The sequence below is a fragment of the Chroicocephalus ridibundus genome, chromosome 3, assembly GCF_963924245.1.
Source record: "Chroicocephalus ridibundus chromosome 3, bChrRid1.1, whole genome shotgun sequence".
NCBI lineage: Eukaryota > Metazoa > Chordata > Aves > Charadriiformes > Laridae > Chroicocephalus > Chroicocephalus ridibundus.
In genome coordinates, this window is record NC_086286.1 from 38,168,961 (window position 1) to 38,196,638 (window position 27,678).

Sequence of the window (27,678 nt, forward strand, 5' to 3'; positions counted from 1 at the left end):
TGTCGGCCCTGGGTGGCGGGCGTGGGGCAGTCAGCAGCTGCCTCAAATGAGCTCGGCTCCATCAGCAGCAAGGGGGCTTAACCCTGAGTCCCAGCAGCTGAGATCTGCTTCGTTAATGGGTAGCCTTAAAGGAAAGCGAAGGCGTGTTGTGTTTTTCTTAAATTGTTGGGCGGGGCGGGCGGGGGGAGTTTAATCCTTAAATTTAGGCTAGAGAAGGAACCTGAATGATGGAGCTTTTCTTACATCAAAGGGTGAACAGAAGCAAATGTTTAGTATGTCTACAATGGTATGAGGTAAAGGCAAGCAGGCTGATTGGCTTCACCTGCACTGCAGCATCCTGATTTCTGCCTTGCGCTGGAGTTACTCTGGTAGGAATGCTGTGTATCTGGTCTTATTTTGAATGTCAAAGTGTAATTGCACGTGCAGAAATTGTATGAGGACCACAGTTTCTGTGTTTGCGTGTGTATATACATACAAAAGTATTTGTGTGGAAGCATATATGGGTGTGTATATATCCATAAGTTTAATAGAAGAATTAAAATAGATACGAATTGCTGTATTTTGTAGCTACAATGAGCAACTTAATTACTTTGTGAACCTATTGAAATTCCTATCGACGTGTGAAGTGAAAACCTGAGATAGACTCTGCCTTCACATCCTTTTATATCCTAACTTCTAAGCGCAGAGTTAAAACTGCTTCGTGAAAGGGAATTGCCACAGCTCAGCATTTAATTGGGCCTCCCGCTGAGAGGAAAGATGTGAAAAATGTCTGCTGAATACAAGGTATTGCTGGATACCTTGTATGCTGGAGAGGAAATGCTAGATGATAACCCCGCTCGAGAGTGCAGGCTCATCCTGACATAGAGCTGTCAATTCCTATTGGAAGCCCCTTAAATCTTCAACTTGGGGCAGACAGATGGTAAAGAAAAAGGTAAAAGGTGCTGTAAATTAACGTATTAGCTTTCTTTGCCTTGGCTTATCAGTGAGCTTGTGAACTCCCAAAGGTTTACTGAGTCAGTAGGAATCAACTCGTAGTCCATCAACCCTGTCTCTTCTAAGAGAGATGGTTGTAATTGATATCCCCAAACCATCATATCTGCTTCTAGGGAATTTGTGGCTGAAGGGAAGAGATGAGGGGGGAGAGCTTTATGTGTCTGGAGACGGGGGTTTGTCTTTTGAAGGTGCTTTTTCGTAAGTAAGAATTATGGTTTGCAGAGAAATGCCCAAGGAGGCTTGCTCAACGCTCATCTGTGGTGTGTTTGACTTTGGATTCCTGCACACAATACTCGGTTACCGAAAATTAAAGTAACTCCTGTGGGAGTGGGAAGGGGAGAGAAATTTCAGGCAAGATTGAAGCGCTCTTAGGTATTAAGTAAGAGGAGACTGAAGCACATCCCTGAACGGCTCCTGCTGAGACGCTAAAAGCTGGTCTGCTTACCCCTGTTAGACTGAATCTCTTCCAGTTTTCTTGCCAAAACAAGTGGTATTTTCAGTCGTACTCCAAGTAAGGCGAAGTCAAAACGTAACCTTAAACCAGTGAGCTTTAGAGGCACAACTGCAGGGGCCGTGAAGTGCTTTTTCCACCAAGCAGACAGGCGGGGCAGTCAGCAGGAACCACAGGCCTGTCAGGAAGTTTGACCTGAGACAATCAGGGCCCCATGGCCAGAAGGGAAGGTGTCCATAAAAATTAAGTCCTCAGCAGAGCTGTGTACGTCTCCAGGACTTCAGTTTCCAAGAAACTGAAGTTTTGGCAAACTCTGTTTTTCAGTGTCACTCTTGTATGAGTCCTTCTCTCTGGAGTTGGCTTTGATTTTTATTTCGATTCTTCTGACACATGGCAGTCAGAAACAGACAAGTTTGGATCCTCAGTTCAACGTTTGCTTTCTGCATTGGCGTCTTCATTACTAGGTTCAGCCTCCAATATATTTATGCTTATTGCATACAGTATGTACAACTGAGGGGAGGTAACACGATATTTACTGAGTTACTCGATCATCATCCTACCAAACTACTTCTAATTACTTACCTATTCTGCCAGATGGGGTCTCTTCTCATCTCTAACATAAGCTTTTGCAACTTAGTGGAGCACCCTTTTTTTTTTTTTTTTTGAAAGTCTCCTGAAAGTTACAAAAAAAATATTTGTTGCACTAGAAACCTGTGAAACTTCCCAGTCAGGTAGTGTTTCACTCAATATAATTATGATAAAATACAGCTGATGTGGAAACTTGGGTATGAAGCAGCCCAGTTGCCCAAATCCACATTTTCTTTTTTCCAGTGACATAATAGATTTTCTGGTTGTTATCGACAGATTTCATAAGGATCTATCTCATATTCAGAGACAGGTTGAGTAATTCTTGATATTGCAGGCATCACAGCAGCCTCAGAGGGATGCGTGGTCTTTCAGCACAGATGGAATTCTCTGATAAATTTTGCAGAACAGTTTAGAAAAATTCTGGTGTGAAAGGATACCCTTCTGAGAATTGCCTTGTGTAAAGCACTTTACAGCAATGTTTGTGTGCTGTGCGCCTTTGAAACCATCTGTTTACACACAGTATTTACCTGTTTTATTTTGAGAAATACTGCATAAGCATTTTAAGACATTTCTCCTATAGTTGACACTCGCCACTTGCAAATTGCTCTGCTTTCCTCATCCTTCGTATTCTTCTAGGTTTAAAACCAAACAACGTAAGCCCTCGACCCCGTCTCTAACTCTGATCTGCAGAGGCATCCAAGTGCCCTGGAGTTCAGTAGGGATTTTCCTGCTGATCTCAAGTGGAGTGTTCCCAGGTGTGGTAGTGAGTAGGGTGCCATAAAATTAACTGTAATTATCTTCTGGGTTTCTGTCGATGCCTGAAAGGATGTGAGGTGACAACAGATTAATGCCCTAGGCTAAAGCTAGCCAGCGGAAGTGTTCAGAGAATACTGTTTGCATGTTACAAAAGCCATAGTTTCTAAACTGACTGTAAACTTAGGGGATGGGGGGAATCAACAGGTTTTGTGGTATAGGAAGGAAAACAGTACCTTTCCACTGCAAGGTTATCAGTGCGACAAGTCAGTAAAGAACTTTAAAAAATCATATTAAGAGCAGATTGAATATGTTGACTTTGAACTGTATTTTTCTTATTAATTAATTCAATTTTATTTTTTCTCATGAAAGTAGCTTTAGCATTTCCCCAGTATTAATATGCAAAGAGGCAAGTCCATCAATTAAATTAAAAAAAAAAAAATATATATATAAAAATGCATCATCACTATTCTTCCCATAAACAGAGACCACGTGGCAGCCTGTAGGTCTTTCCTAATTAGCAGATAACCCTGTGAGGACATGTGGGGGAAACAGTGATGCTGGGCTGCTGCTGCAGTTCCTTCTCTGACAACGTCCTGCTTTGTGGAAGCCCCATCTGTTGTTCCAGTTGTTGGAGTTCTCGTTGGTCATATTGGAGACAGCCACGCAAGCATTAAAAAAGAAAGAAACAAGCAACCTTGACATGTGCCCTGATTCCTCCTTTGACTCTTGGCAGTTCCCAGCTGCCATTTCACTGGGAAGAGGGACGCAGAGGAGTCTGAGCGGTGCCGGGCAGCAGTTGCTGAGGTGCCTGGGGCACAGTGTTCGTTCCAGGAACTCCATGTTTTGTTGATTCCACAATTAAGTGCTATGGGATTTTAATTTGCTATTTACTCATTTCTCATTTCCTTCATTTTTGGCATTCAGACCCAGTTTTGATGAAAAGATTGCCCCGGGACACGAGCACTTTCCTGGAGCTGAAAGTTGGATTAGCAAAGCACTTTCCTAGGATCTCCTCCTTAACACCTGGCTCTTTCCCTAGGGAAGGGGTGGGCTCGCTGTGAGGGCTGTGGCCCGAAATGTGCACATAGGTTTCATGGTAACAGGAATCCCCAGCAAGAGCTTTGGCAAGGGGCTTGACCGCGGTGATGTTTCTAGGTTGGGGAGTGAAATTCGTGAGCCTGCTCGGGATCCCAGCCCTTGCAATGAGCAGGGAGAATTAAGATACCTCACAGTGGAGCAGTGAGGTGTCGTTTTCTCAGGGGGCCTCAGCCTTCCCTGTTAAAATGCCTAAGGTAGCATGTATGTCTGCGTCCTGTGATGTTTTCTCAGTCCATGCTCTAACCCTGGCAATCAGCCCATTTACTGGGAGAAACTGATAAATCCACCATTAGGGAAAGAGACTTGTCTGCTCTAAAGTCCCACCGTTGCCCTTGGCTTAGGTGTACGAGTGCCACCCTGACTTGTTTTATGTGTTTGTGTTTTGTTGGACATGACCAGTAATGTATATTTTAAGGGATTGTATTTAACTGTCAGTGACTCTGGGATGGTCCCAAACGAGTTCTTCTACTAAAATCACCTTGTGTCTGGGAATTGGCCACAGCATTATTTACTGTTGTCTGAAAGGCAAGGGAGGAACAATGCAAACATGCATCTGTGTGGAACATGTTTGGCAATATAATGTTTTTCTGGGATAACTCCTCATTGTTGAATGATTATTGCCAGGGCTATGTCCAAATTCTTTCCTCCTCCTCCTGTGAAAGTATGAAATTCAGCTAAAGTACTTGTATCTTTTTACGTGAAAACTTTCACAGAAAGATTATAGGCAGGTTGTTGGGCTTTGTTGTTTAATGTTTTTTCTTAAAAAGTGATGGAGAAGTGCGAAGTTACTTACATCCAGATTTTTGACTACATGAGAGTTAGGTGCCTAAATGACTTCCAGGGGATATGGTCTTGAAAACTTGAGAACTCCACCCCGAGTTGGAGCAGAAACATATTGGAAGCATCTGATATTTGTTGTGCTGGGGCATAATCCTGGGCTTTTGTCCTGCTAATGTAATCCATCTTCAGTTAATATAAGGACCAGTACAACTTCCTTGCTAACAAATATCCTTTCTCTACTCCCAGAAAGCTTATTTGCAAACATTCAGAACTAAGGAAACTTCAGGTGACCCACTTGTGTAGTGGCTTGTTCTGGGAGAGCACTGTTCAGTTCCCCTGCAGCAGCAGGCTGCTTAATAAGACGTGTGCGTCTTTTTCCAAATGGGAGTGAAGTATAAAAGAAAACATAAATCTGGTCTTTTTTTTCTGCTGAGGAAAAAGAAAAAATATAGAAAAAGAATAGTAGTGGCGTTATTATTCTTATTGTTTTTCCATTGATAAATTAGAAAAAAGCTTGTGCCAGCAGAACAAGCTCTGTCGTAAAAGGTGGGCATCCTAGCCCACATGCGGGAGTGTTCTTTAAGGATGGCATGCAGGAATGTTGTTTAAGGATGGCATGCAGGAATGTTCTTTAAGGTTTTTCTCCTAGTCAGCTTATATGGACAAACTCTGCCGCTCCTTGGAAAGCTTTTATTAATAACTAAAACACATACTGGTGCTTCAATTTACCATGGGTTAAGCTCTCAGCTTTCATCTTGTTGACCATATTGAACTGCCTGGCTGCAGGTGAAGAATGCCCTTTGTCAGGAGATGCTGAGATCTCTTTTGAAGGAGACCAAGAGGGTCTATTTCTTATATATTACTGTAACTGCCTTTTGCTGCCCCCTGTGCATAGCTGAGCAAGGTGCCAGGGGCAGATTGGTGGACTCCAACCTTTGCTTTTAACAGGAGAATTACTTCTGCTGTTTGTGACTCCATTTTTCCCTCTGCAGGGGTGCCTGCGTGTGGAAAACTCTAATGCTGGGCTTCTTACCCCTGAAAGCCCAAGCATGACTCCAGGGTTATTCCTTTCCACCTGGCTGCATATTTCTGCTCTGAAATAAAGAGCCCGTAGGCTCTAATGTTGTGGGTAGTCCAACATGAGTCCAAATATTTCAGCTGTGCCTTGGTCCTTGATTAACAAGTGTATGATGTGTCAGTGTCTCAAAGTGGAGCGGATTCAGAGCCAAAGACAGAGGTGCGGGGCCTCTCTTGCCACTGATATACCCATATTGCTTCCAAAGAAAACGGTGCTCCCTCTCGTGTAGTCTCTGCGCCCGTCTCTCCTTGTTTGCGCTCTTCCCTGGGCGTTCAGGTGGGCAAGATCCCACGTAATGTTGGCTCCTGAAGATGGCACCTGAGATGAATGAAGCTCTTTGGTTCTGGATGTGCAAGTTTCCCAGCAGATTTGCAACCTTACATGTAGATACCAAGTTCACGTTCCAAGCTTTTCCAGGCACTTACTCTTTAGATGCAAAGGCTAAAGGAGCCTGGAGTCTGGTGTCACTGAAGCCAAGTGGCCTGTCCGTTCTGCACTTGGTTTCCGTGGCAGTGCAGGATAGCTCTATAGGTAGCGCAAGCAATTCATCATAGGTATTGACAGCAATATAGGGAATTTTGAACTAAATTCTCGGTACTATGCTACTCTGAAGCTATATTTTGTATTCTCTCATGACCAAGGCTGTAGCTGGGGAGTGAAAAGGAGAGGCATTTGTTAACTAGGATGCAAATTGAAGCTTTCTAGGGCCTTAAGCAGTTTACATGATACAGCATTTTAATTGGTGTAAACCCTTCCAGCAAGGAGGCAGAAGGGGATTTACTGAGCTTGGAAATAATTAAAATCATGCTGAAACTTTCCGAAACAGGTGCTAAATGTGACACAGTGTGTGGTCTCCCTGAAGAGGCTTAGCTTTCCCTATAAATGGGAAAGTGCAACATCAGATATTTCAATGTGTGCACATGGATAAACAATGCTTTTATGGCATATTATGAACAGTTTGGTTTGTGGCTCTTTAGATGCATCTTAAAATCTTGTTCTATGATGACTTTAGCAGAGCTGTTCAATTTCCAAGATGTGCCTCTAAAGCAGGATGAGGGTTGTACCTGTTTTTTATTAACTATATTACAAGCTAAAAATAAACCAAGTTGCAGACAGCTGACTGCAATGTGGACCCTCAATGTGTTTCATTAAAAACAATAATAATTCTCGGGGGCATGGAGACAGAGATCAGACTCTCTTTGCCTCCTGGAAGGCCTTTTGCTTGTCTGGGGGAGGAAAGTAACCTGACAGTCTTTGAAAGTTACTGATATTCATCAAGACCGCTGAACTTTGAGTGGAGCTTTAGTTAATTATGAACTTTAACCCCATCTTTTAGTTTGTTCTTGGACAAAATAAGTGGCTTCATTGTGCCTTGCAGGCTACTGGCAGAGAAGCTTTCTGGTAGTGCGTATAAAAGGATCCCGGGGTTGGATGTCAAAGCTTGACAACTGTAAGCACAGAATTACAAGGAGGGTGGTCTAATTTTTTAGACGAGCACAGGGATGTGGTGATTCTCTACAATTTGTTGTTTAATGGTGTCTGAGTACCTTTGTGAAGAACGGACTCAAGCTGACTTGGGAGTTGAAGTTTCAATAGGGAAAATTCATAGGACCTCTGCAAGCTAATTCCTGAGCACAGGTTGAGGGCCAGTCCCTTGAAAGAAATGTTATAAAAAAAGATCTAGCCTGGCCAGAGCTAGACAACTGAAGAAATATTCTAGAAGAACACTGGACCTTTTTTTAATCTTTACTGGGTAAGCCTACGCTACTACTGAAACCTATTTCCCCAAGAGTCATCTTTCACTGAAGTCTGTCTTCTCTAATAGTTCTGCTATTTAGCAGTCAGAACTAAAAAGGCAATAAAACACATGCATTTAAGCTGAAAACATGTTGTACCTCCTAATAAATTTGGAGACAATATATGTGGCAGAGTTTAATAAAACTTGTTTTGGTGAGCCTCTGTAAACAAACGTTTTTGTGCATTGGATAGAAAAAAGCCCATACAAAAACTAAAGTACAGTTTTGATACCTCTCTTTGATAACTCAACAAAATGTTTCTGGACATTCTGGGAAAGCAAGCCTTCTGCAAATGATTTTGAGCAATAGCTGAGCAAGGATGAGAGAGCAAAGAAAAAGACCACACAAAACAAACACTGGAAGGAAAAAAGGTAGAGTTTGAATTTCTAGCTATTTTTGCAGTGCTGTTCAGTGGCCTGAATTCCCCTGTCCAGATTTGGATTGACATAAATTGTAACATTTTTTTCCTAGCTTTAAAATTTAATTTTCAGTATGCAGTGGATTAAAAAATATGTGGTAAAATGTAATGGCCAGATTAGGGATTTAGGTGTTTGCAAACATGTCGCTCTGTAGCTTTTCCTCTCTTAAATCCTGACTACAAAGTTTGACTGAAGACATTTACCATTGTTGTCTTGATATTTGGAAACATATTAGACTAGATGACAGTACTTTGCAAGGAATGTATTTTTAAAATACTGAGGGGAAAGCTCGGATTCTTTGATTTATCACCAATACAATAAACACCGACTTCTATGCTAAAACTCAGTGAGCAAACAGGGCACTGTTTTTTACCCATGTCTTGAACGGCATGGCTAGTTCACTTACTGCTATAGGTGAGGTTGCTGCGCATAGTGCTTAATTGGTACTTCAAGTATCAAAGACACTGTGGTGCTATGTAGAGCTTTAAAAGGATTAAAACCTTTGAAAGGTGTGGGAGATTTTCACCAACGGGTCGTACCTGCGCACACTCGTCCCGGTGGTTCAGTTGTTCCTTGTTTAGAGCCTTTGCTTGTGAAGCATCCTGGACTGACCCTGCTCCTGCAGGCCACCAGCCGCCTGGTTCCTGAAGTCGAGTAGAGAATTCCCCCTTCTCTGCTTGTGCTGGCCCAGGTCTTCAGGGAGAGCCGGCGGTACATGCGGTTCCTGTTAGTTCAGAAAACAGAAACATCTGGGGAAGATGTGAACGACTTACTGGCTCGGTTCGGCAGCAGGAAAGCCTGTGACAGATCGTTCTGGGCAGACAGATCTCTCCATTACGTGCTGAAGCAAGGAGCAAATGCACATGAAATTACATAAATCCAGCTCAAAACAGCAGGAGATGGGCAGTAATGGCTGTCTTACACAGCCTTTCCCTGTTCCTGCCTCTGAGGATGCTTCCTTAGGGAAGGCTTTTCTCATCCAGTGGGAGTGGGCGGCAGTGCTGAGGAAAAGCACTTCCTAGGGACAGCAGTGGGTTTCCCAGGGTGATGCCCATAGAGGTTTAACTTCAAGAGGAAAGGGAAGTGAAGCAGTGGTGAACATATTATTTGCTATGATGTGTTTACTGTAAAAAATCTGAAGGAAAAAGCCTATAGTGTGGTGGGTAGTTGTTATTACTGTGAAGGTAGAATGGCTAGATCAGCTCCAGGAGGCCCTGCTTGATCAGGGGGTTGGACCAGATGACTTCCAGAGGTCCCCTCCCATCTCAACCAGTCTGTGGTTCTGTGAAAATAGGTAGTTAAATTGGGTTAGACTCCGCAACATGGCGTGGTTAAAACAGTGTGACTTATTTCCTCAATCCCTAGGGAAACGTGTCCTACTAGTGTAAAAGTATTGGGTTTTTTTCTAATCTGACTGCACCGCTGAAGATGTTCTGTAGCTTAACATGTCTGTTCCTAAGCAGGGCAGAACTAAATACCTGCGTCTATCATATGGTGAGTAGTAGGGGAGGGACATGGCGCATCAATAACCTAAACAGTAGGTGTTCCATATGAGCAGGCTGTCTGTGCTCTCTACTCAGTGGAGATAAAAGGTTGGATGGGATGAATTGCCCTCTGCAGGGGCATGTGTCTGTGTCTTCAGCAATTACAACCTGTGGTCCCTAGGGTACCCTGGGGATGGGGCAAATTAGCGTTAGCAGCTGCTTGCATTCTTTTTCCTCATTTTCATTCTCCTCCATGTGATGGTGCATTTCTTTCTGTTTTATCTGGCCTGTTATTTTAGCATCTCTCCTCCTCTGCCGTGCTGTCTTTCTCGCTTTTCAACTGCCCCAATTTTCCCTATACTTATTCCTCCATACATACAGAGCTGTCTTTGCTATTGAGCCTGCAGAACTACTACTGAGTTCAGTGAAATAATTGACTAGAATTCTTTTGCCAGCTAAAGTTGCGTGCATTTCAGGGAAATATATGAAGAAAAGAGCGGGATGACAAATCCTCAGGGAGTAACTTGTTTGTAATTACATGAAGACCTTGACTATATATGAGTGTAAGGATGCAGTAAGCCCTGCTAACTGGATCTTTGCTAGGAAAAACATTGCGGTCTAGTTGGGATACAGTTTGGGGGCTATGAAGAGAGCTAGAGAGGTCCAGTCCCTTCATTAAGTGACTTTTCATAAACCCTAGAAGAAAATATCTGTTCTCTTGAGAGCAAAAGTTTATCTTTAACACCCAATCCTTATGTATCTGTTCTGCTTTCACAATTTCAGCCATTCAGACAATTGATGGAGCATCTACCTCTTCCAAGACCTTCCCTAAAGGTTTTTTGTTCTGCTGTACAGTTTTGTGGCTTTATACCCAATGAAACTACTGCATGACTTTAACTCTAGGAACAGGCTATAACTATTTGCTCAAGCAGAAAAGTGTTGCATTGGGGTAAGAGATAGCTTGGGAAGATAAGAAAGGAATCTTTCTGGCTTTCAGTAAGACCTGAAGATATTTGAAACAGTGTTGTATAGTGAATACATTGTCAGCCAAATGCTTTGAATTCTGGCTTTGCTAATGACTCCAAGGAAATTGGTACCTTTTTGTTGAAAGGCAGAGGACAATATTGTCAGTGTGCCGTGGATCTGTGTGCACAGATGCCAAGTGTCTTAGTCTTGATGCCAGCAGAAGTAGGATTATTTTTTTTGTGCAAGGTTTCAGTATAATGTCACTGGAGGATCCGCCTTGTAATTTTCTGGTGAACCTTCTTAATTTAAATATTTATCTAAACCTGATTATTTCCCCCCCCCTGTCCTTTATGGGAATTCATCCTTGTTTAACTTTATTAAACATTTTTCTGCGGTGTTTGTGCCCAAAGCTCACTGGCTGATCTGCCCTCAGCTCACTGTGGCGCAAGTGCTTGTGCCATACCTGGAAGCAGCAGGCTTGGCAGGGTGTTAGGCACCTGAGAGGAAGAACGCTCATCCAGAGAAAGCTGGTGGAAAACGCTTCCCTTTTGTTCCTGTGCCACCTGGAAGGGTTGCCCAGAAAGCTTCCCTGCAGGGCATATTGTTCTGGAGCGTAGGTACAGCTCTTCCTCGCTTCTGCCAGAAACAGAAAGATGAATGTAGTTATGTCTTGGAACAAGTTGCAGCATGACACCGTGTCCCAGCAGCTATACTATACACATGGGTGAAGGGAAGGAAAAGGAGTTTTCTTACCGTGAGACAATGGCTCATTTAGGAATCTCATTTTTCATTAGGGTAATTATCATGAAGTCTCGGTTTAATTTCTGGTGGCACTTTTTATTACTTGAATTGAGTTATTTAAATTTCCTGAACCACAAAAGATTAATAGCCTCACAATTTATGATTTTTTTCTGTAGAGTGAAAAAGTGTAATTAAAAATAAGATATACAGTAGAATTAAATTTTCAAACTGCAGCGTGAAAGTTTTTCAGAGTACAAAACATAAAAGAAGCATGGAGTATTGTTTCATGCTGTTCTGCAGATGATTGCAAATCATACCTGCTTTATGAAGTCAAAATTTGTCTTAAATCTTGCTTTCTTACTGGGAACAAGGGTGTCTCACACCCCATCTCCACTTGTCATGAGTAGACTTGTCCAAATAAGTGGAAGGTGTTCTATTATTCTTAGCACAGAAAACATGATTACATGAAATCCCTTTTGCTATCATGAGAGGATTAGAAGCCTGTTTCTGCATGATAACTGTTAGGCTCTTACCAGAGCTCAGGTTAGGAGAGGAGAGATTGTGGAAATAAAGTCTACTCTTGTAAAACTGTCCTTGCCAACAAAAGGTGATCCATCACTGAAAATATACCAATAATATCACAGGATAAAAACAGTTCTGGAGCATCCTGCACTATACATGCCGTTCTTTCCCTAGGGGATATTGAGCAACCCTAGATACAACTGAAGACATAACTGTATAGCATGGGAATAGCCATCTGATGCAAACCTCCTCCTGCTCAGCTCACTCAAGTGAATGACACTGACCTGCTCTGAATGGACCATCTAGACCAGTAGTGTTTCTGTCTGGTGTAGTGCCTGTTCCTTTCACCGCTCGCTCTGAATATTGAGAGGAAAACTTCCCCAAAAGGTGTTTAGACTGCTGCAGCTGGGATGTCTTTTCCTTGTTCTCAGGCATGGGGGGATGCTGAGGCAAGGAGAATGACAGACTCTCCATGGCTTTCTGTTGTAGACCCTTTTTTTTTTTTTTCTTTTTCTCCAAATCCTGCAGGCTGTATGGCACAGCCCGATCCCTCGTGTTTAGCTCCTCAGCTCTCATTTCCATGTTTGCTACCCCCCAAATCTATTACTTGAGTTAACAGGCAGTGAGGAGTTAGTATTGGACATCCTTTGTTTGCCCAAAGTTTTCAGGAAAATAATTGCTCATTCTCTCTTCAGCCTCGTGTGAAGACAAGTTTTGGTCCCGGTGCTCTCAGTTTGATGTTCCCTGCTGCTGATGAGTCAACCTCTTTAATACCGTGTGGATTCTTATCACCCTCATCCCGACACAGCGTGTGTACAAGCAGTGTAAAATCACCACCTCTCTTTTCCTGGAAATCAGAGACCCTGTGCACAGTTCCTCCCTAGATGGGATCTTCCCACACTTCAGACATATTTTCCTCCACTAGCTCTCAGCCGCTCCTGCAAATGACTCCTGTGTAGCTCTGCAGTTGATTTATGCACCTTTAATAAGTCCCCTGTGCATTCACTCCCTTGCCCCCCTCCACGCGTGTGCAGCTGAAAGACCTTGGCATCCTGTATCTTCTGATTTAACTGTATGGATGGATCAGTGCCGCCGTACACCCAGCACCGATAAAGAGCGCAGGGAATTGAGAGCCTCTTGCTTGATTTGGCTAGCTCTTAGCTTTCTGCTTTCGGGTTGCAACAAGATCTGCTCAAAGTATTGAAGGACAGGACAACACTAACAAAACAAGGAATTTCTTGGTTAGTGGAGCTGAAGTGTCTGAAAGTTGGCAAAAAGCCCCGAAGGAGGACTATCAAAGCATTAATGACAGCCATCTTAAATGCTCCAGGCTGTTTGTACTTAACGCTAAGCTTGTTTTCACCTGACAATTAAGTGAGTTGGCTTGATCTGAGTACAAGTGACTGGAACACGAGAAAACTCAGCTGCAAAAATGCAGGGCGGTAAACAGCAAAGAAGTTGTTGAAACTTGAATCGTTGTATCTGTGTTGCGCCGTATACCAAAATAACGGCACCGTTCAGAATCCAGCCCTTTTCTTCATCCACGAAAAAACCAGATCCCCCTTCAGTGTTATCCCAAGTTGAACTCATCGTGTGAGAAACCGAGCGGTCTGAGTAAAATTTAACCAAGCTAAAGATGCAGCAAAGGCAAATGTTAGCTGTTCACTTTCCATGGCTAATTCCTCGATTTTTCTCAGATAAAATGTAAGCTCCCGATCGCCTAGTCTTTTGTTGCTCTGCCTGGATAATCTGAACCAATTTCCTACAGACAGACCTACGCGTCAGTCCCTGCCACTCACGAAAACATACTGGCTCTGGCCAGTTGGAATTTGTTGTTGTGAATTTGCATTTAATTACATTGTGCCACGACCATGCTGGTACTGATGGCTGTTGTGCAGATCCTGGACTGACCCCCCTCTCCTCTTTTTAGCAATGGTGGTTTCTCAAGTTCCAGTAAGTCTTGTTCCTTATTTTTGTATTATTGCTATTTATTTCAGCAGCTCTGAACTGACTCCCACTGAAGCCAGCAAGTTTAACTATTAGCTTCGTAAGGAATGTAATGCTACACTTGAATAGCATAAACATAATCTGTACCCCACGCTGCTAGCGCAGCCTACTTGCTTCCCCTCTTTGTTATGTAGTGGGGTGGTCTGACAGCTACTGGTTTTCCAAGAAACGTGTGCTTGTCTTAATTTTTCCCTGTGCTTCATGCTTTGGGGTGGGTTTTTTTTGTTGTTTTGGTGTCCCCAAACATCAAATCTTATCCTTATCTCGGCTTGAATGAAAGATGTTCCTACAATTCTGGGAGATGGATTAAGTGTGTGTGTGTGTACACATACACAGAGAAAGCAAGCGTGAGATGACTCATTGGCTTTCGTGACCCACTGAAATCACTACAGCCCCAGCATGGAGAATTTTAAAGCAAAAATATCGTCTTGAATACAGCTACTTAACTTCTCTGTGCTTTATTTCATGAAGAAGGAGCAACGTGGATTTGCCTAGTATTGCTATGTCGACATCCAGTCACAGGTTGGTGAGGGAGGCAGTGACAGCGCAGACACAAAATCTCTCATGAGATGCGCATGACTTGCTGTTAGATGTGACCTCGCCCAGTTTTGAAAATGATAGTTTTTCTAACAACTGCTCCAATGAAACAGATGGAAAATGGAAATACAGAATTTAGAAAAAAAAAAAAAAATCAAGCTAATTTGCTGAGTTAGTCTTACTCTATTTCCTTAACGCTTGGTACTGGCTTACAGCAGGCAGTCAGAAACTTTTGGTTCCCTGCTACAAATAGTATTTGTAGGCATCTCCAAGAATCTCTCCAAGAATGCTTTCTTCGTGCCAACTTCTGGCTGCATCAGCGCTGCGTCTTTTGGCACTGAGGTAGCAGGTCTTGCTGTAAAAATGTGCCTGTCAACACTGAAGAGGGAGTCTAGCCTTCAGCTGCAGACAGCTGGTAAAGCAGAAAAATACCTAGAAGTTAATGGGAAGGAGGGACAGTGTGGCAGCGTCTCTTCAGGCTGTATGAAGTTGCTCTTGGCTTTTACCCAGGGAGGACACCTGCTCTGTATCTACACTGCGTCCCACTGGTCAGCCTCAGACAAAGGATGGGCTATCTTTGGACTACATGGGATATCTTTGGACACTACACTTCCTCCGCGGGTCCTGAGTTACTTCTAGGGGGTCTTTGTAAGTCGTCTTCAACTTGTGCTCCTTCTGATTTCACCAACAAGTTCGCCAACACTGGGCCTGCACTTAGAATCCTGCCCCTGTAGGGAGAAACTTCAGCTGAAAATATCCCAAATCAGGAGGGGAACCACTGTTAGTCAGTCTGACCAGCCTTCTGTCCCACACAGCTTTTGTTCCTCTTCCACAGGGTTAGGGAAGAAATGAAGGTCTTCCCTACGACCGCTCTAAAGTAAGCAGGCTTGTGTAGTAGACTGAGGAAAGAAGACAAATCAGGGTGGGGGTGCTGCTGCATCATGAAGAAATGTTTTATATATGCAATAACAGCCACCCTTTACCACGGGATTGCCTTGATTTTGTGAGAGGTTGCTCTGCAAGGGCACGTGAAGGCCTGTTTGGCCCTGAGATTTCCTTCCTGGCACTCCCGACTATACACCGAGGCCAAAACAGCACAAACTGGTCCCAAGGGCAGTGGTGGGGATCCAGCATCAGGGGTATACAGATGCCAGCACTAGAAAGAGGAGGGAAAAAGAGAAAGGAAAAACAGTTTGTGGGCTTTTAAGGGGGTTTCCACCACCACGCTTAAAAAATCAGGGGAGGTGGAAGTAAACTGAAATGCCAGAAGTAAGAACATAGCATAGGAGATTGTACGGGCTGAGGAGAGATTAACACGTATTAGAAGAAAGCAAAAGACATAAGAGAATTCCGATCGATGCTGAGACGAGCAGCAGGGAATGTTCTTAGCAAAGAGCGTGACGAAGTTGAACACAGATGGCAAGGTCCGAATAAGCAGGCGGACCCGGGAAGCTGTAAGGGCAGGATGGAGAAGAACCTTAAAATCCAGAAATGGGAAGAAGGTGAAAAGTACATGAACAAATAGCTGAAATAATAATACTTGCCAAATCAGAAATAATAATTTTGTTTATCTTGATGTTAGAAAGTCATACATAAACTAAGCAAAGGCAGTATAAGAATAATTTTATTTAGTGTTTTGGTAACACAACGATACATCTCAAAATTACCATAAAAGTTAGCTCGCTCGACAACTGCATACATTCTAAGTGGGTGCTACTAAACTTGAGTGACTTCGCAGATTATATGAGGCATTATTTGACCAACAGCTATAAAGTGTGTGACCCCCGACAGACATGAGCAGTGTGAATGGACGTTGCATTAGTAGCCAATGCACAGTTAAAGCTTTTGGAAGAGTACAAAACTGCCAAAGCCGTTTTTATTAAAATACGAATCGGTGATCCTTGCGTTAGAATAACTATTCAGTTGTAGGTTACATCCTTTATAAATTTTTTAATAACAATAATTACAGAGGTACAAGGAAAATTGTCTTTCTAGCGTTTGATCTAATGTAGATCTCCATACAGAAATGCGGAGTATTTTATAAAGCTTTTCACAGGTATAGGCTAAGTTCTGGGATATCACAAGCTTGTACATAATTCAGAAAACACCTGAGGTTACTCCTTGTGTATGTAACAGAAAGCTTTTTTAGCTCTAAAAATAATAAAAAAAGATAGATGCTATATGAAGCCAGAGCCTTTAAACGGGTACGTTTCTACTCTGCGGGGTTACGGAGCAGTACTTTTAGGCTCGATTCAGGTTTTCAAAATCAGGAGCGAAGCTTCTACTTAAGAAGATCAGGATTGTGTCGTTAACCCAGCTCTTCCCAATGTCAGTATGAATTCTGTGGCTGCTGCCAACGTGACTAAGACTGGCCATCTATCAGAAGACCCAGTGCAGATCTTTCTTTGCTTCGGTCTCAGCAGAGCTGAGTGTAGCATTGCACCCTTATTTTTCTAGCTCTGCTCATACTTTTTATAGTACTAGGCTGAACACGGCAAGCCATGTGAGATACTCTCCTTTCTGATGGATTTCCTGTGTAATCCAAGGTCATCTGCAGCTCCAAAGAAATGCCCAACGCTTTTCAAAATCAGGCATTTACATAGTACGCTCTGCTTTTTAGAGAAATACACGCAGCTTTGTGTACACAAACATTAGCCAGAATTTCAAGGCCATAAACTTTCATGTGTATTTAAAATAATAGGTTGGTTTATTTTCTAATTTTATGTCCTTTGCCTCACAAAAAATTTAAAAGTACTTTTTCTTCAGTTAATGGGTACATTAATTAAGACATGTAATGCTAGTTTTCCTTCTGAGACTTTGTTCCAAGCAAACCGTACTAGAAGTACATAGTTGATTTTTGGATATACCATTTAACTCAAGCTAACAGAATGACGAGTGAGCAGGGGTGTACTTGCTCTGTCCTTTACTTGAGGCTTGCTGCATGAAAGTTTTAATATAAAACCCCCAGATTCTCACTTCTAAATACCTCGGCCCATGTGGATTTTACTGGACTTACCTATGTGCCTAAGGACAGGGATATTAACTCTTTACTAGAGAAATACAAAGTTCAGCTATACCTTTATAAAAGTTTCTAATTCAAATATCTATTTTGTTCATGAATATGCTAATGAACAGATTAGCATATGGTTTGTATCACCCTTGCCATTTGGTGACATATCAAATCTCATCTTTCAAAATTTAACAAAAAGTTACTATATTAGGACATTCTGTTCATTCTCATATAAAATATGAATTTTATTTTCAAATGTGCTTAGAAGAAAGTCTTTTTTTTTTTTTAGTCATTTATGTAAACACTTTGGAATGCTAAAGGCAAGGCTTTACATTGTCATTTTACCAAAAATCATCTGAACATTTGTTTTTGAGGCATTAATGTACATCCCAGCAGTCACAACACAGGAGCTGCCATGCGCCTATGGCAGTTTCCAGCGGAGACAATTCGGAAGCAGGCTGCAGTGTTCTGAGCAACCCCTTTTTTCTTTCTTTCTTTCATTTTTTTTTTTTTTTAAATAAAGAGATTTCACTTTGGGATGCGGAGTCACTGAAGGCGAACTTAGAGTTAAGGCACAGCGCATGGAGACACGGAAAGGATTGTACAAACAGTTCCTAGAGATGCTCCAACCAGTCAGTACACAAGAAGCGCTTTACAATGGCGACTTCTGTGAACAAGCTAGAAAAGAAAAGGCTTACTTTCAAATTGCATGTGTTTCATCATTTAATATATTAAATTGTTCCCCTGGCTCTCCTTCTAGAATTAAAGAGAGGACTGAATTATACCTTGTGCAGTTTTCCTTCCTGCTCTTGTAACTTGTAATATTGGCTATTTTCCAAAAAGATCTCCAGCACAAACTATAACTTACTTTAGTCTAAAAAGAGAGAGCGGGGTTATCTTTAGATGCAAGGTTTGTTGCTTAGGCATTTGCTGACAGCTGGTTTTCATTGGCTGCTTTCTCTGCTTGCAGTCTTTGGACAGCCTGGTCAAGCAAATCCATAGTATCTCTAAGCGTAACATTCAAGGTAAACGGCTTAGGTTTAATGGTCAACCCATAGGTAAAGTCCATCTTAGGGTCCTCGTTTGGATTAGCAGTAAAATTGCACTGATGCACCAGTATGGAGGTAAAGAGAAACAGCTGCACCTTGGATAACTCCTCTCCAATACACCGACGTTTTCCCAGTGAGAAAATCATCACGCTACTAGTAAGATCTTTATTGATGAATCCATTCTCATCCAGGAATCTCGTCGGATCAAAATCCTCTGGGTTGGACCATTTTGCTGGATCGTGGTTCACTGACCACTGATTAACAAAAATCACGGTGTCCTTGGGAATGAGGTAGCCCATTATGAAGGTGTTGGTTGTGGTGGCATGTGGGATAGTAACAGGCACAAAGCTGCTGAAACGCATGGATTCATACAAGAAAGCCATGATGTAGGGCAGGTGAGGCTGATCTTCAGCACAGGGCAGACGGTCTCTTCCAACAATCCTATCCACTTCTTCTTGCATTTTAGCCTGCACATTCGGATACCTGTCATTTAAAGTAAGATGCGTCTGTACGTACATTAACGCTTTCAGAAGATTTTCTTAAAAAATGATCCTTGCTGTAAACATTTTTCACAGAACCTTGCCCCTACCCTAAATAATGCAGTTTGAGCAAAGTTTAAATATATTGCAGGAATGAGTGGACCTTGATGGAAAACTCTGAGAAAAGTCCAAACTTCCCGTGCAATGGTGTCATTTTAGATTTGCTCAGGTTTCACTTTAATGCCGCATGTAACTGATTCTCAACATAAAAAAAGGGAACTAACTTAAAATGTGCGGAAACTGAATATTCTGATCCAATTTTGAAAACTCATTCTAAAACTAAAATTAGTTGCTTCTTCTAAACATTGCATTTTCTGTGGGAATGAGAATTTGGCTTGGTATGTGGCTTCTAAAAAGTTAGCACGGAGTTTGTTATCACTAGACATATTGCATACATATGGAAGTCTGCAGGTTTTTAAACTGAAAAAAAAACCCTTCTAATAATTGTCAGAACAGCTTTACGAACATCCCACTCTTAGTTTGTGTATACTTTTTCTAATTAATATCGAAATATGTTTTCCTTAGAATGTATTTTAAGATGACCGTCTGGAAGTCTGGATAGTTTGGAAGGCTACACAGTAACCAAACAAGATCAAAATATTAGTAATTTTTGCTTATTTTCTTTTGCTTGCCTAAAAGCACGCTCCAAGGAGCCTTTATTTGCTTTAAGTATCCGAGTTTGGCCGCTGCGTCCTTGCCTTTACCTCCTGCGGCTGTTCTGCATGTCGAATGAAGGGCAAATATCAGAAACGGGGCGAAACCCACAGGCCATGCGAACCCCGGGCATCGCACCCTCAGCTCGAAGCGTAAAATATGTGCCTGTTTTTCAAGAAGCGGCACCAAGCAGCTACTGTTTGCGTGAGCCTACAGATTGTGCAGAGGATGAAAAGAAAAAGCCGGGACAGGCAAGAAAATCAGCGTTGTGCCTTTTTCTATCAAACCACCTCTCCTGGCTGAGGTTTTCCCCGCTGGAAGGGCCGGTGCCGGGGGCGGAGGGGGCTGCGCTGGCACCGCCGCCTGCCCCAGGGGTCTGCCTGTCCCCGGGTCACGCCACGGCGACAGAGGCGCACGCCGCCGGCAAATTAACATAATAGAGGGTTTGTAAACCAGTGCACGAACTCTTTATCTCGCTTAAGCAGCTGTTATCCCGTTCCTATGATCTCCTTGATCTTGACCCGGGAAAATCGGTTCCTTTCAGGTTTTATTCGGCTGCCGTTTTGGCCAGCCTCTCTTCACGCACCATTACCCCATCGCCGGAGTGAGGGTGGTTTGGTTGTTGGGTGTTTTGTTTTTTTTTTTTTCCCTTTCTTATCTTTTTCTGGCCGCTTTCCCAGAGTTTCCGTGTTAGTTAATCGGAAGCGGCTGAGGTACCCCGGCACCACACGGGCGGGCCGGTCCCTCAGACCCTCGCCCCGGCGCCGCCGCTCCCCCGCCTCCCCCCCGCACCCAGCCCTTTCGGCGCCCGTTCGGGCCGGTTGATGCCTTCCCGGGGGCGACTGTGTCCCTGCGGCGCCATTTAAACGGGGATTCCGCCCCCTTCCACCCACCCCCCCCACCTCGGGTTGACCCCCGGCCTCCCTCCCCGGAGCCGGTGCGGCGCCCGGTATCCCGCCTCCCTCCCGGGCGGTGGAGTCCGCCGGGCGGCGGTCCGCCCCGCCGGCACCTACCTGATGAGGAAGATGAGGAGCCACTGCAAGGCAGTGGAGAGGGTGTCCTGGCTGGCACCGAAGATGTCGGTGACGGTGGCGGGCACATGCTCGAGCTGCAGCCGCGGCTGCTCCCGCTGCAGGCGGATGAAGGCGTCCATCATGTCGCGGGGGGCGGCCCCCGGGCGCAGGCTGCGCTGGTGCTGCAGGAACTTGCCGCGGACGAAGCCGTAGAAGTCGCGGTTGAGGTCGCGGAAGGCGCGGTAGGCGGCGCGGACGGGGCTGGGGAAGCGCTGGAGCCAGGGCAGGGCGTCCACCAGGCTGCCGGCGCCCACCGCCCGCCCGAACTGCTCGTTGCGCCCCACCAGGCGCAGGAACTCGCCGTCGCCGTGGCTGTAGCGGCGGCCGAAGCACAGGGCGCTCATCACGTTGGCCACCGCCACCACCAGGACGCGCGAAGGGTCGAGGAAGGCGCCGCCGGCGCTGCCGCGCACCAGCAGCGCCACCAGCGCCCGCGCCTCGCCCACCAGGTGCCGCTCCAGCAGGCGGCGGGTGGCGGGGCTGCCGGTGGAGAAGGCCCGCACCGTGGCGTGCGCCGCCCGGCGGTGCAGCTTCCACAGCTCCGAGTAGCCGCCGAAGGCCAGGCTGCGCCCGCCCGACACCAGCCGGAAGGAGGGGAAGGGCGGGCGGCCGGCGAAGGCGGCCCCCTGGCGGACGAGGGCCTGGCGGATGGCGCGCTCCCCGTTCAGCACCACCACGGGCCACCGGCCCAGCCGCAGCTGGAAGACGGCGCCGTAGGTGCTGGCCAGGCGGGCGAAGGAGAGGTGCGGGGCGCTGCCCAGCTGCGCCGCGTTGCCGATCAAGGGCCAGGGGAAAGGGCCCGGCGGCGCCCGGCGCTGGCCCTGCCGCCGGCGCTGCTGCTGCTGCAGGAAGAGCTTGCCCAGGTGGATGGCGGCGAGCAGGCAGAGGAGGAGCAGCAGGGAGCTTTGCAAAGGGGGGACGCCGCGCAGGGCTTCCCCGAGCCTCTCGAAGGCCATGCTGCAAGGGAAAGGGGAAGGTCAGCGGGCAGCGACCCTGCGGAAAGGCTGGGGAGCTCGCCCTCGCCCGCAGGCAGGGAGAAGCTGGGTCCCGGACGGGCGAGGGGACAGGGGAGCGCTGGCGGGGCGGAGGGGAGCGCCGGTAGCCGTCTCGGCGCTCAGAGTCGGGGTGCTATGCGCTCCTCGTGTGCCTAAAGCCCGCCCGGGTCCTGTGCGAAAGACAAGGCATAATCGATAATCAAGTGGCAAGCGCTCAGTAAGGGATCAAAATCGTATTTGGCGGCGGGACCGCCGCTCTCAGCCCCCCGGTGAGGGAAGTTTGCAGGGCAGGACACAAAAGGTCACGGCTGAGGGAGGCAGAAAGGGAGGCAGGAGGATGCTCTCGCCTACGAGCCTCCGCAGATGCAGGCAGCCGCCGTGCGCTGGAGACAGGTTCATCCCGGCGCTGCGCATCGCACCTCCCGGCGAAAGAGCCCCTGCGAGAAACGGGCTCTCCGCGCCGCCGTCGGAGCTTCCCGCTGCTCCGGAGAGGAAACCTCCGCACATGGCCACGGAGACCCCTCTGTCCCGAGCCCTTCCCTCCTTCCCGCATATTCCTGCCCGTCGCGGCAGCGCAGGCCGGCGGCCCCGGGGGTGGGCTGCGGAGGATGCCTGAGGTCCCGGCGTGACAGAGCTGACTGGTTCCCCTTCCCATCCCCGTGCCCGGGGACCACCCGCTCCTACCGTTTGCTCCAGCCTTTCTGAAGCAGCGAGGGGGAGAGGGGGTGAAACAAACGGCCACCTCGGGCGCCTGTAGCAGAACTGACCTGTTGCACGCTGCTTCCATCCGAGACCTCGGGGAGGATGGAGAGGAGCCGGGCAGCCGGCGGCAGCTCTAACGGGCAGCCCCAGGAGGACAGCGGCGACGTTCAGATCCCAGCCTCCGGGAAACTCATTAGGAGCCCCGGTTCCTGCCACCCGGAGCTTGGCAGGTCATGTGCAGGCAAATGCCAATTGCACCCGATCCCAGCGCAGAGTTATTATCACCTTCCCAGCGCTTTAACCCTTCGGAGCTCGCCCCGCCGGCAGCCACCTGCGGACCGGGGGCGAGCGGGCTGCCGTCCCCTCCCTCCCACCCGCCTGCTGGGCTGCGGGAACGGGACGGGGCCACCCCAGCCCGCTGCAGGGAGTGAAGGCGAGGGGCTCAGAGGGCGCGGGGAGGATGGCCCGCTGCCCCCGGGCTGAGCCGGAGCCGGAGCAGCCGCGTCTGGGCGCCTGGCATTGGTACTCGCGGCTTTAAATCCGCCGGCATCCGCGGTGCGCGGCGCGGCGCGGCGCGGCGCGGACGTGCCGCAGTTAGCCCCGCTGGCCCTTCCCTTGGCTTGAGGGGTCGCAGCTATTTGCCAGCTGCCCTTGGGTCCTCGCCAAGCGGAGCGGCTGAGCCGCGGATGCTTTTATGGCCGGGGCCAAAAGTTTTAGCGGAGGAGGTGCCGGGAGGGGAGCGGGGTGGCGGGCGGGCTCGCAGCCCTCTGTGTCGGCAGGCAAAGTCGCGCCTGCATCTTGGGGGCTGAGGAAGCCGGAGAGCTTCCCCTCCTCCGCCTGTCGCCTCCCCGTTGCGTGCGGAGTTTGCATTGCGTGAGCCGGGGCTGGAAAGCCTCCAGCCATCTCCTCCCCGGGCCCCTACCCCTCCTCGCAATACCTGACACCGGCTCGGGGGGGAAGGAGGCAGGGAAGCGCCGGGTAGCTCGCACCCCGGCCGGCCCCGCTGCCCTCCAGCCTCGCCCTTGCCCAGTGCTCGCTGCTCTCCGGCTCACGACGCTTTTTTACTCTGAAATCTGGCACCTTCGCCCGCCCCGGGAGGGCTGGCGAGGGGCGAGGGGCGTGCGGCTGCGGCGCTCCAAGCCCCCCCCGGGCTTTCCGGCGCCCCGGGGTGGAACCGGGGCTGCAAAACCCCCAGGCATCCAGGAAACCGTTCCCCAGGAAGTCAGGACGCTCTTGCTTTGTTGTCATCGTTTTTGCTGTACCAAGCAAAATTTAAAAATACAACATTTATTTCAGATTCTCTACAGTCACGTCATGAGAAGAAAAGAAGGTGTTTTGGTAGCATTTAGGGATTAGACAAAATTAGATGCTGGGAGTCAGCCCAGCTCAGGGTGTGAATCGAGGCCTGGCCAGGCTGCTACTGCTTCTGTCTTTGCTAAGAAGTGTAATCGTGGCTGCTGTCACTGTCCCGGGCTCCTCCAGTGAGGAGTACTACCTCTCGCTCAGACTGGCATCGGCCATATCTCTCTGTGTTTCTCAGAGCACACTGTGCTTCTTCCTGCCATTGCCAAGTGACAGGGGTGTAAAAACCACTTTTTCTGAGCAATGCCAGAAGAAGTGACCTTCCCTCTTCCCAGCCCTAGCTCTGGGGTGAACTGGAAGGATCCTGCAGTCCAGCCCAGCGCTTGGCTCAGCTTCAAAGAGGAGCAAAGATAGCGCCATCCCTATCGGCATTAAGGTTAGGGCAAGCTTGGAGGGAGACTAGACACTTTGATCTCTCTGTCACCATCAGAAAGGTGAAACCACATTTCAGCTGTGGCAAAGTGGCCTGTCCCACCCTGACGGCCACTCTTCCCTCCTTCATCAGTCATATGTCAAAGAAGAGACATGGACTTCTCCCTGCAAAGGGTGTTCTGGGCACTGGATATGGGTGGCAAGGACTATCTCGTATCAGTTACCTGAGCTCTGGATTATAGTCCTGGGCATTTGCCATTGCCAGCAGGTAAATTTGCCTTTTTCCTGCTGACTGTGGTAATCAGTTGCCTAAAATCCAGGCATTACAGCTCTTCTTAGTAAGTCCCTAAATCCTTTCTTCCATACATCACTTAAACTAGTGGTATTGCGAAGTGAGACATTACCATTTACTTTGGAGCAAGCAGAGCAGATTCCATTCCAGCTCCCATGTAAATCTGAGTTTGTAAAGAAACAGTGTCCTCAAGGTGGACACTGTTCCATTCCAACTCTGGTTGGAATTGGTACAAGGAAGAACACCTCAGCATGGGGCTGCCAGAGGTGACATGCTGTGCCATTTCTATTAGGCAGGAGAGAAAGAAAAAACTATTTTATATGTTTTGTTCTATTGGGGTAATACCAGCTGATCCCCCTGTACTACGTGCTGTACAACCAGGATATTTAGAGTCTTGGCTTACTGTTTTCTCTGTTGGAGCCTGAGTATTATTTTAACTGTATGCAGTGAATGTTCACCCAGTTTTCTAGGCTCTGGTTCTATGTGACTTTGATTAGTCCCTCACCATCAAGCATAGCTTGGGTGAAGCATTTCATCACACCAATGAATTAGTGTGGTACAAAATGCAGGCCATGGATGATCAGGCCCTTGGTCTCTTATATGCCACAAATTGCCCTCCTACCTACCCCTTTATTTAGTTTTTTGTTTCTTGAAGTGTAGAAGTTCAGAATTGCTCTTAGATAATGCGTGGTTCTTGAAAAACCTACTTTATGTAAGATATGGAAGAGAAAAGGAGTTGAAGGGGCAGAAGTGGGTGGGTTTGGGATTAAGGCAAAGGAATTCAGGCCTAATCTGTGAAAAATCCTGATTGATTTGACAGGAATGCCAGACGCAGGGGGCTGGCAGAGTCTGTGGGGACATCAGTGCCTCTGTGACTCTGAATTAAGGTGCTTTATGTACGTGGACAAGAGTCCTTGTTGTGGAGGTTAAAGTTTGATAAAGGAGGAGGAATTACACAACCTGGAGAGTCTTCACTTGCCGTTTGAGAGGAAATGTTTATCTCTCTGCCACAGTCCTCCCTTTTCCAAGGAAAACCCTTAACCCCTAAGAGATTTTTTACAACTGCTAGGAATTACCTAAATAAGGGTTTGCAGACTCAATTCTCAGTTTTCCTTCTAACTATGGCAGCCGTTGTCTTTTCTTTTGGACACTGGCAAGGTGCTCATAAATCCTCATGAACAGCAACTGGATTTTCTCAAGGACTTGATCTTGTCCCGTTTTCTTTCCTTACCTCTTCCTTTCGCAGCTTTCCATAGAGAGCCCTCCCACACTGGGTTTCTCCGTCTCTTTACCATACCTCGAACTACGTATCTTTTCTTCCTCTCTCTTAATTTTACAAAATCTCAAGGTGGATTATATGACAGTTGAGCAATATTTTATCCTGGGATTGCTTCATTACAGAGTTTGTACAAATTGTTTACAGTTTATAGGATGATCCAAGCCATTCTTCATTAAATAATCCCTTGGAAGTATTGTTTCTGATTGTCTGTTTCTGGGTGTTGCACAATACTATATAAGATGAAGAAATGAGTAGTGTTAACTGTAAATCACAAATCACTTAGAAACTTAAACAAATGCAATATCCTATTGTTTCAAGCTGCGTAAAATTGTACAGGCATTCTGTACCTCTGTACATTGCACAGGCATAGGTACCTCTGGAGTTCGACTCTAGTCTCAACAATATTGCTGTAAATCAGGAAAATCACCATCAAAACAATCAGACTGCAATCAGAACTAGAAGCTGTAAGCCTCCGTCTTTACAACAGCTCACTCGGATTATGTTTGTACTGCAGTCCAGCACGATGTGGAGTTACCACTATGCTCCAGGTTTCCAGGAGCAGGAGACGTGCACCAGGCACTCAGTCCGGACACAGTGCCACCCTGGGGCAGCCGGCTCAGCAGCCACCGTCTGTCCTTGCTGCTCTGCACCATACAGATGTGCCTGCTTGCTCAGGTTTTTCTACACCATACGGAATTGCTCAGTGTTAAAACTAACCTGAGGCTGGGGTACCACGAGTGTGGATGACAATGAGATCATGTCTGACGCGCGTTCCTGGTTTTGGCAGATTTCTTGTGATGCCAAGCATGAGACGTAAGCAAAATACAAGGAGCCACATCCTCAGTGCTGCTCAGAGGGCCAGGCATACATAGGACCCAGCTGTAGCTATGTGATTCAGGGTTATATATTTAGGCCACTCACTGTGGCCTAAAATAAAGCATTTGTGGTATGCTTTTTAAAGCATATGTATTTGTGGTCAGGAATCGCATTCTTAACCTTCATTAACTTGCAGTTCTTCCTTGGACTTTCACTCTTCCCTGCATTCCCACTGACTTCCCAGCTCACATTTTCAATTCTTCCTTGCTATTGAAAAGGCTAAATTGGGCTCCTAATTCTGAGCCAAATTCCCCCAGCTGCTGTGGAAGGCAAGAAACCTCCCAGTACTTGCTAGGGCTCAGCTCGGTGCTGGTCTGAATTGTAGCCTCTCCATCTTTTTGCATTTTCCATGTTACTTGCAAATTAAGGGCATACATTGCGGTCTGCTTCCACACAGGTAACACACAGGTATGATTACAGAAAATGAGGACATAGCAATGTACTTAATTCAGGCATCAAACTTGATCATGAAATTGTTTTAATTTTGCATCGCCAAATTCCTACAATATTTCTTTCCAAAGTTTGCCGTCTTTTCTTGACAGTATTAGATGAATCCACACTGCTAAGTCTTTCCTGAGAGGAAAACAAAGAGCTGGTCACTTTGTGGCTACCCTTGGAGAAGCTTTTTTAAACCGTCTTCTGCTATGAGGCAAAAGAGCAAAATCTAGTTCACACACTGTTGGGCACATGGCATTTTTTGTGTGTCTTTGTGTCTATGCTATACAAATGCCCTATATCAAAGTACTCTGAAAGAACTACTCTGAAGAAGATGGACAAAAGAGCAACACTTAGGGAAGTTTAGATGCTGCTCAAGATGTGCGTTATTGTATCTATCCTCAACCTGTGGTGTGTGGGCAAACTGTTGTGGCTGCTCACTCTCCTTCTGGAGCGAAGGGGCTCGCTGGGGCATCCGCCAGCTTTCCATCCTCACGCTGTTTCTGAGGTTTGCAGAACCAAGAGCCGTTTTGCCAAGGTCCATCTTCATTTTGAAGTATAGAAACCTTATAGTCTGTATGATGTGCTAGGTCACTCTAAAGCTTAAAAATGATAACATTGCTTAGGGCCAATATTGTTAACATGTTAACAAGCAGTAATATTCTAGTTCTCATTTGTTTCCCAGACCTTATTGGGTGTTGTAGTAGTAGTGGTGGTGATGGAAAGTTTGTAGTGCACTTGCTTTACTAACTCTAAGAGTTCAGTATTTGCCATTTTAGAAAATGCCAGCACCCTTGTATGCTCAAGCGTAGTGATGGATGCCA

General features: G+C 46.3%; 1 protein-coding gene across 1 annotated transcript; it reads right to left on the bottom strand.

Annotated features, from left to right (window-relative positions):
• Positions 1 to 15,834: 15,834 nt before the first annotated feature.
• Positions 15,835 to 22,777, bottom strand: LOC134512924 (cytochrome P450 1B1). The gene is made up of 3 exons (XM_063328827.1): positions 22,304 to 22,777; positions 20,482 to 21,498; positions 15,835 to 18,758 (listed from the first exon to the last, which is right to left on the bottom strand). The coding sequence occupies exons 1-3, from the start codon at positions 22,321 to 22,323 to the stop codon at positions 18,146 to 18,148; spliced, it is 1,650 nt and encodes a 549-aa protein (XP_063184897.1). The 5' UTR covers positions 22,324 to 22,777; the 3' UTR covers positions 15,835 to 18,145.
• Positions 22,778 to 27,678: the final 4,901 nt, after the last annotated feature.

Coding starts and splice junctions, on each gene's coding strand:
- LOC134512924 (XM_063328827.1), bottom strand. CDS start 22,323: ATGGAAGCAGCGTGCAACAG. Junction 21,499..22,303: donor ATGGAAGCAGCGTGCAACAG/GTCAGTTCTGCT, acceptor TTTCCCTTGCAG/CATGGCCTTCGAGAGGCTCG. Junction 18,759..20,481: donor CTCCTCATCTTCCTCATCAG/GTAGGTGCCGGC, acceptor TTTAAATGACAG/GTATCCGAATGTGCAGGCTA.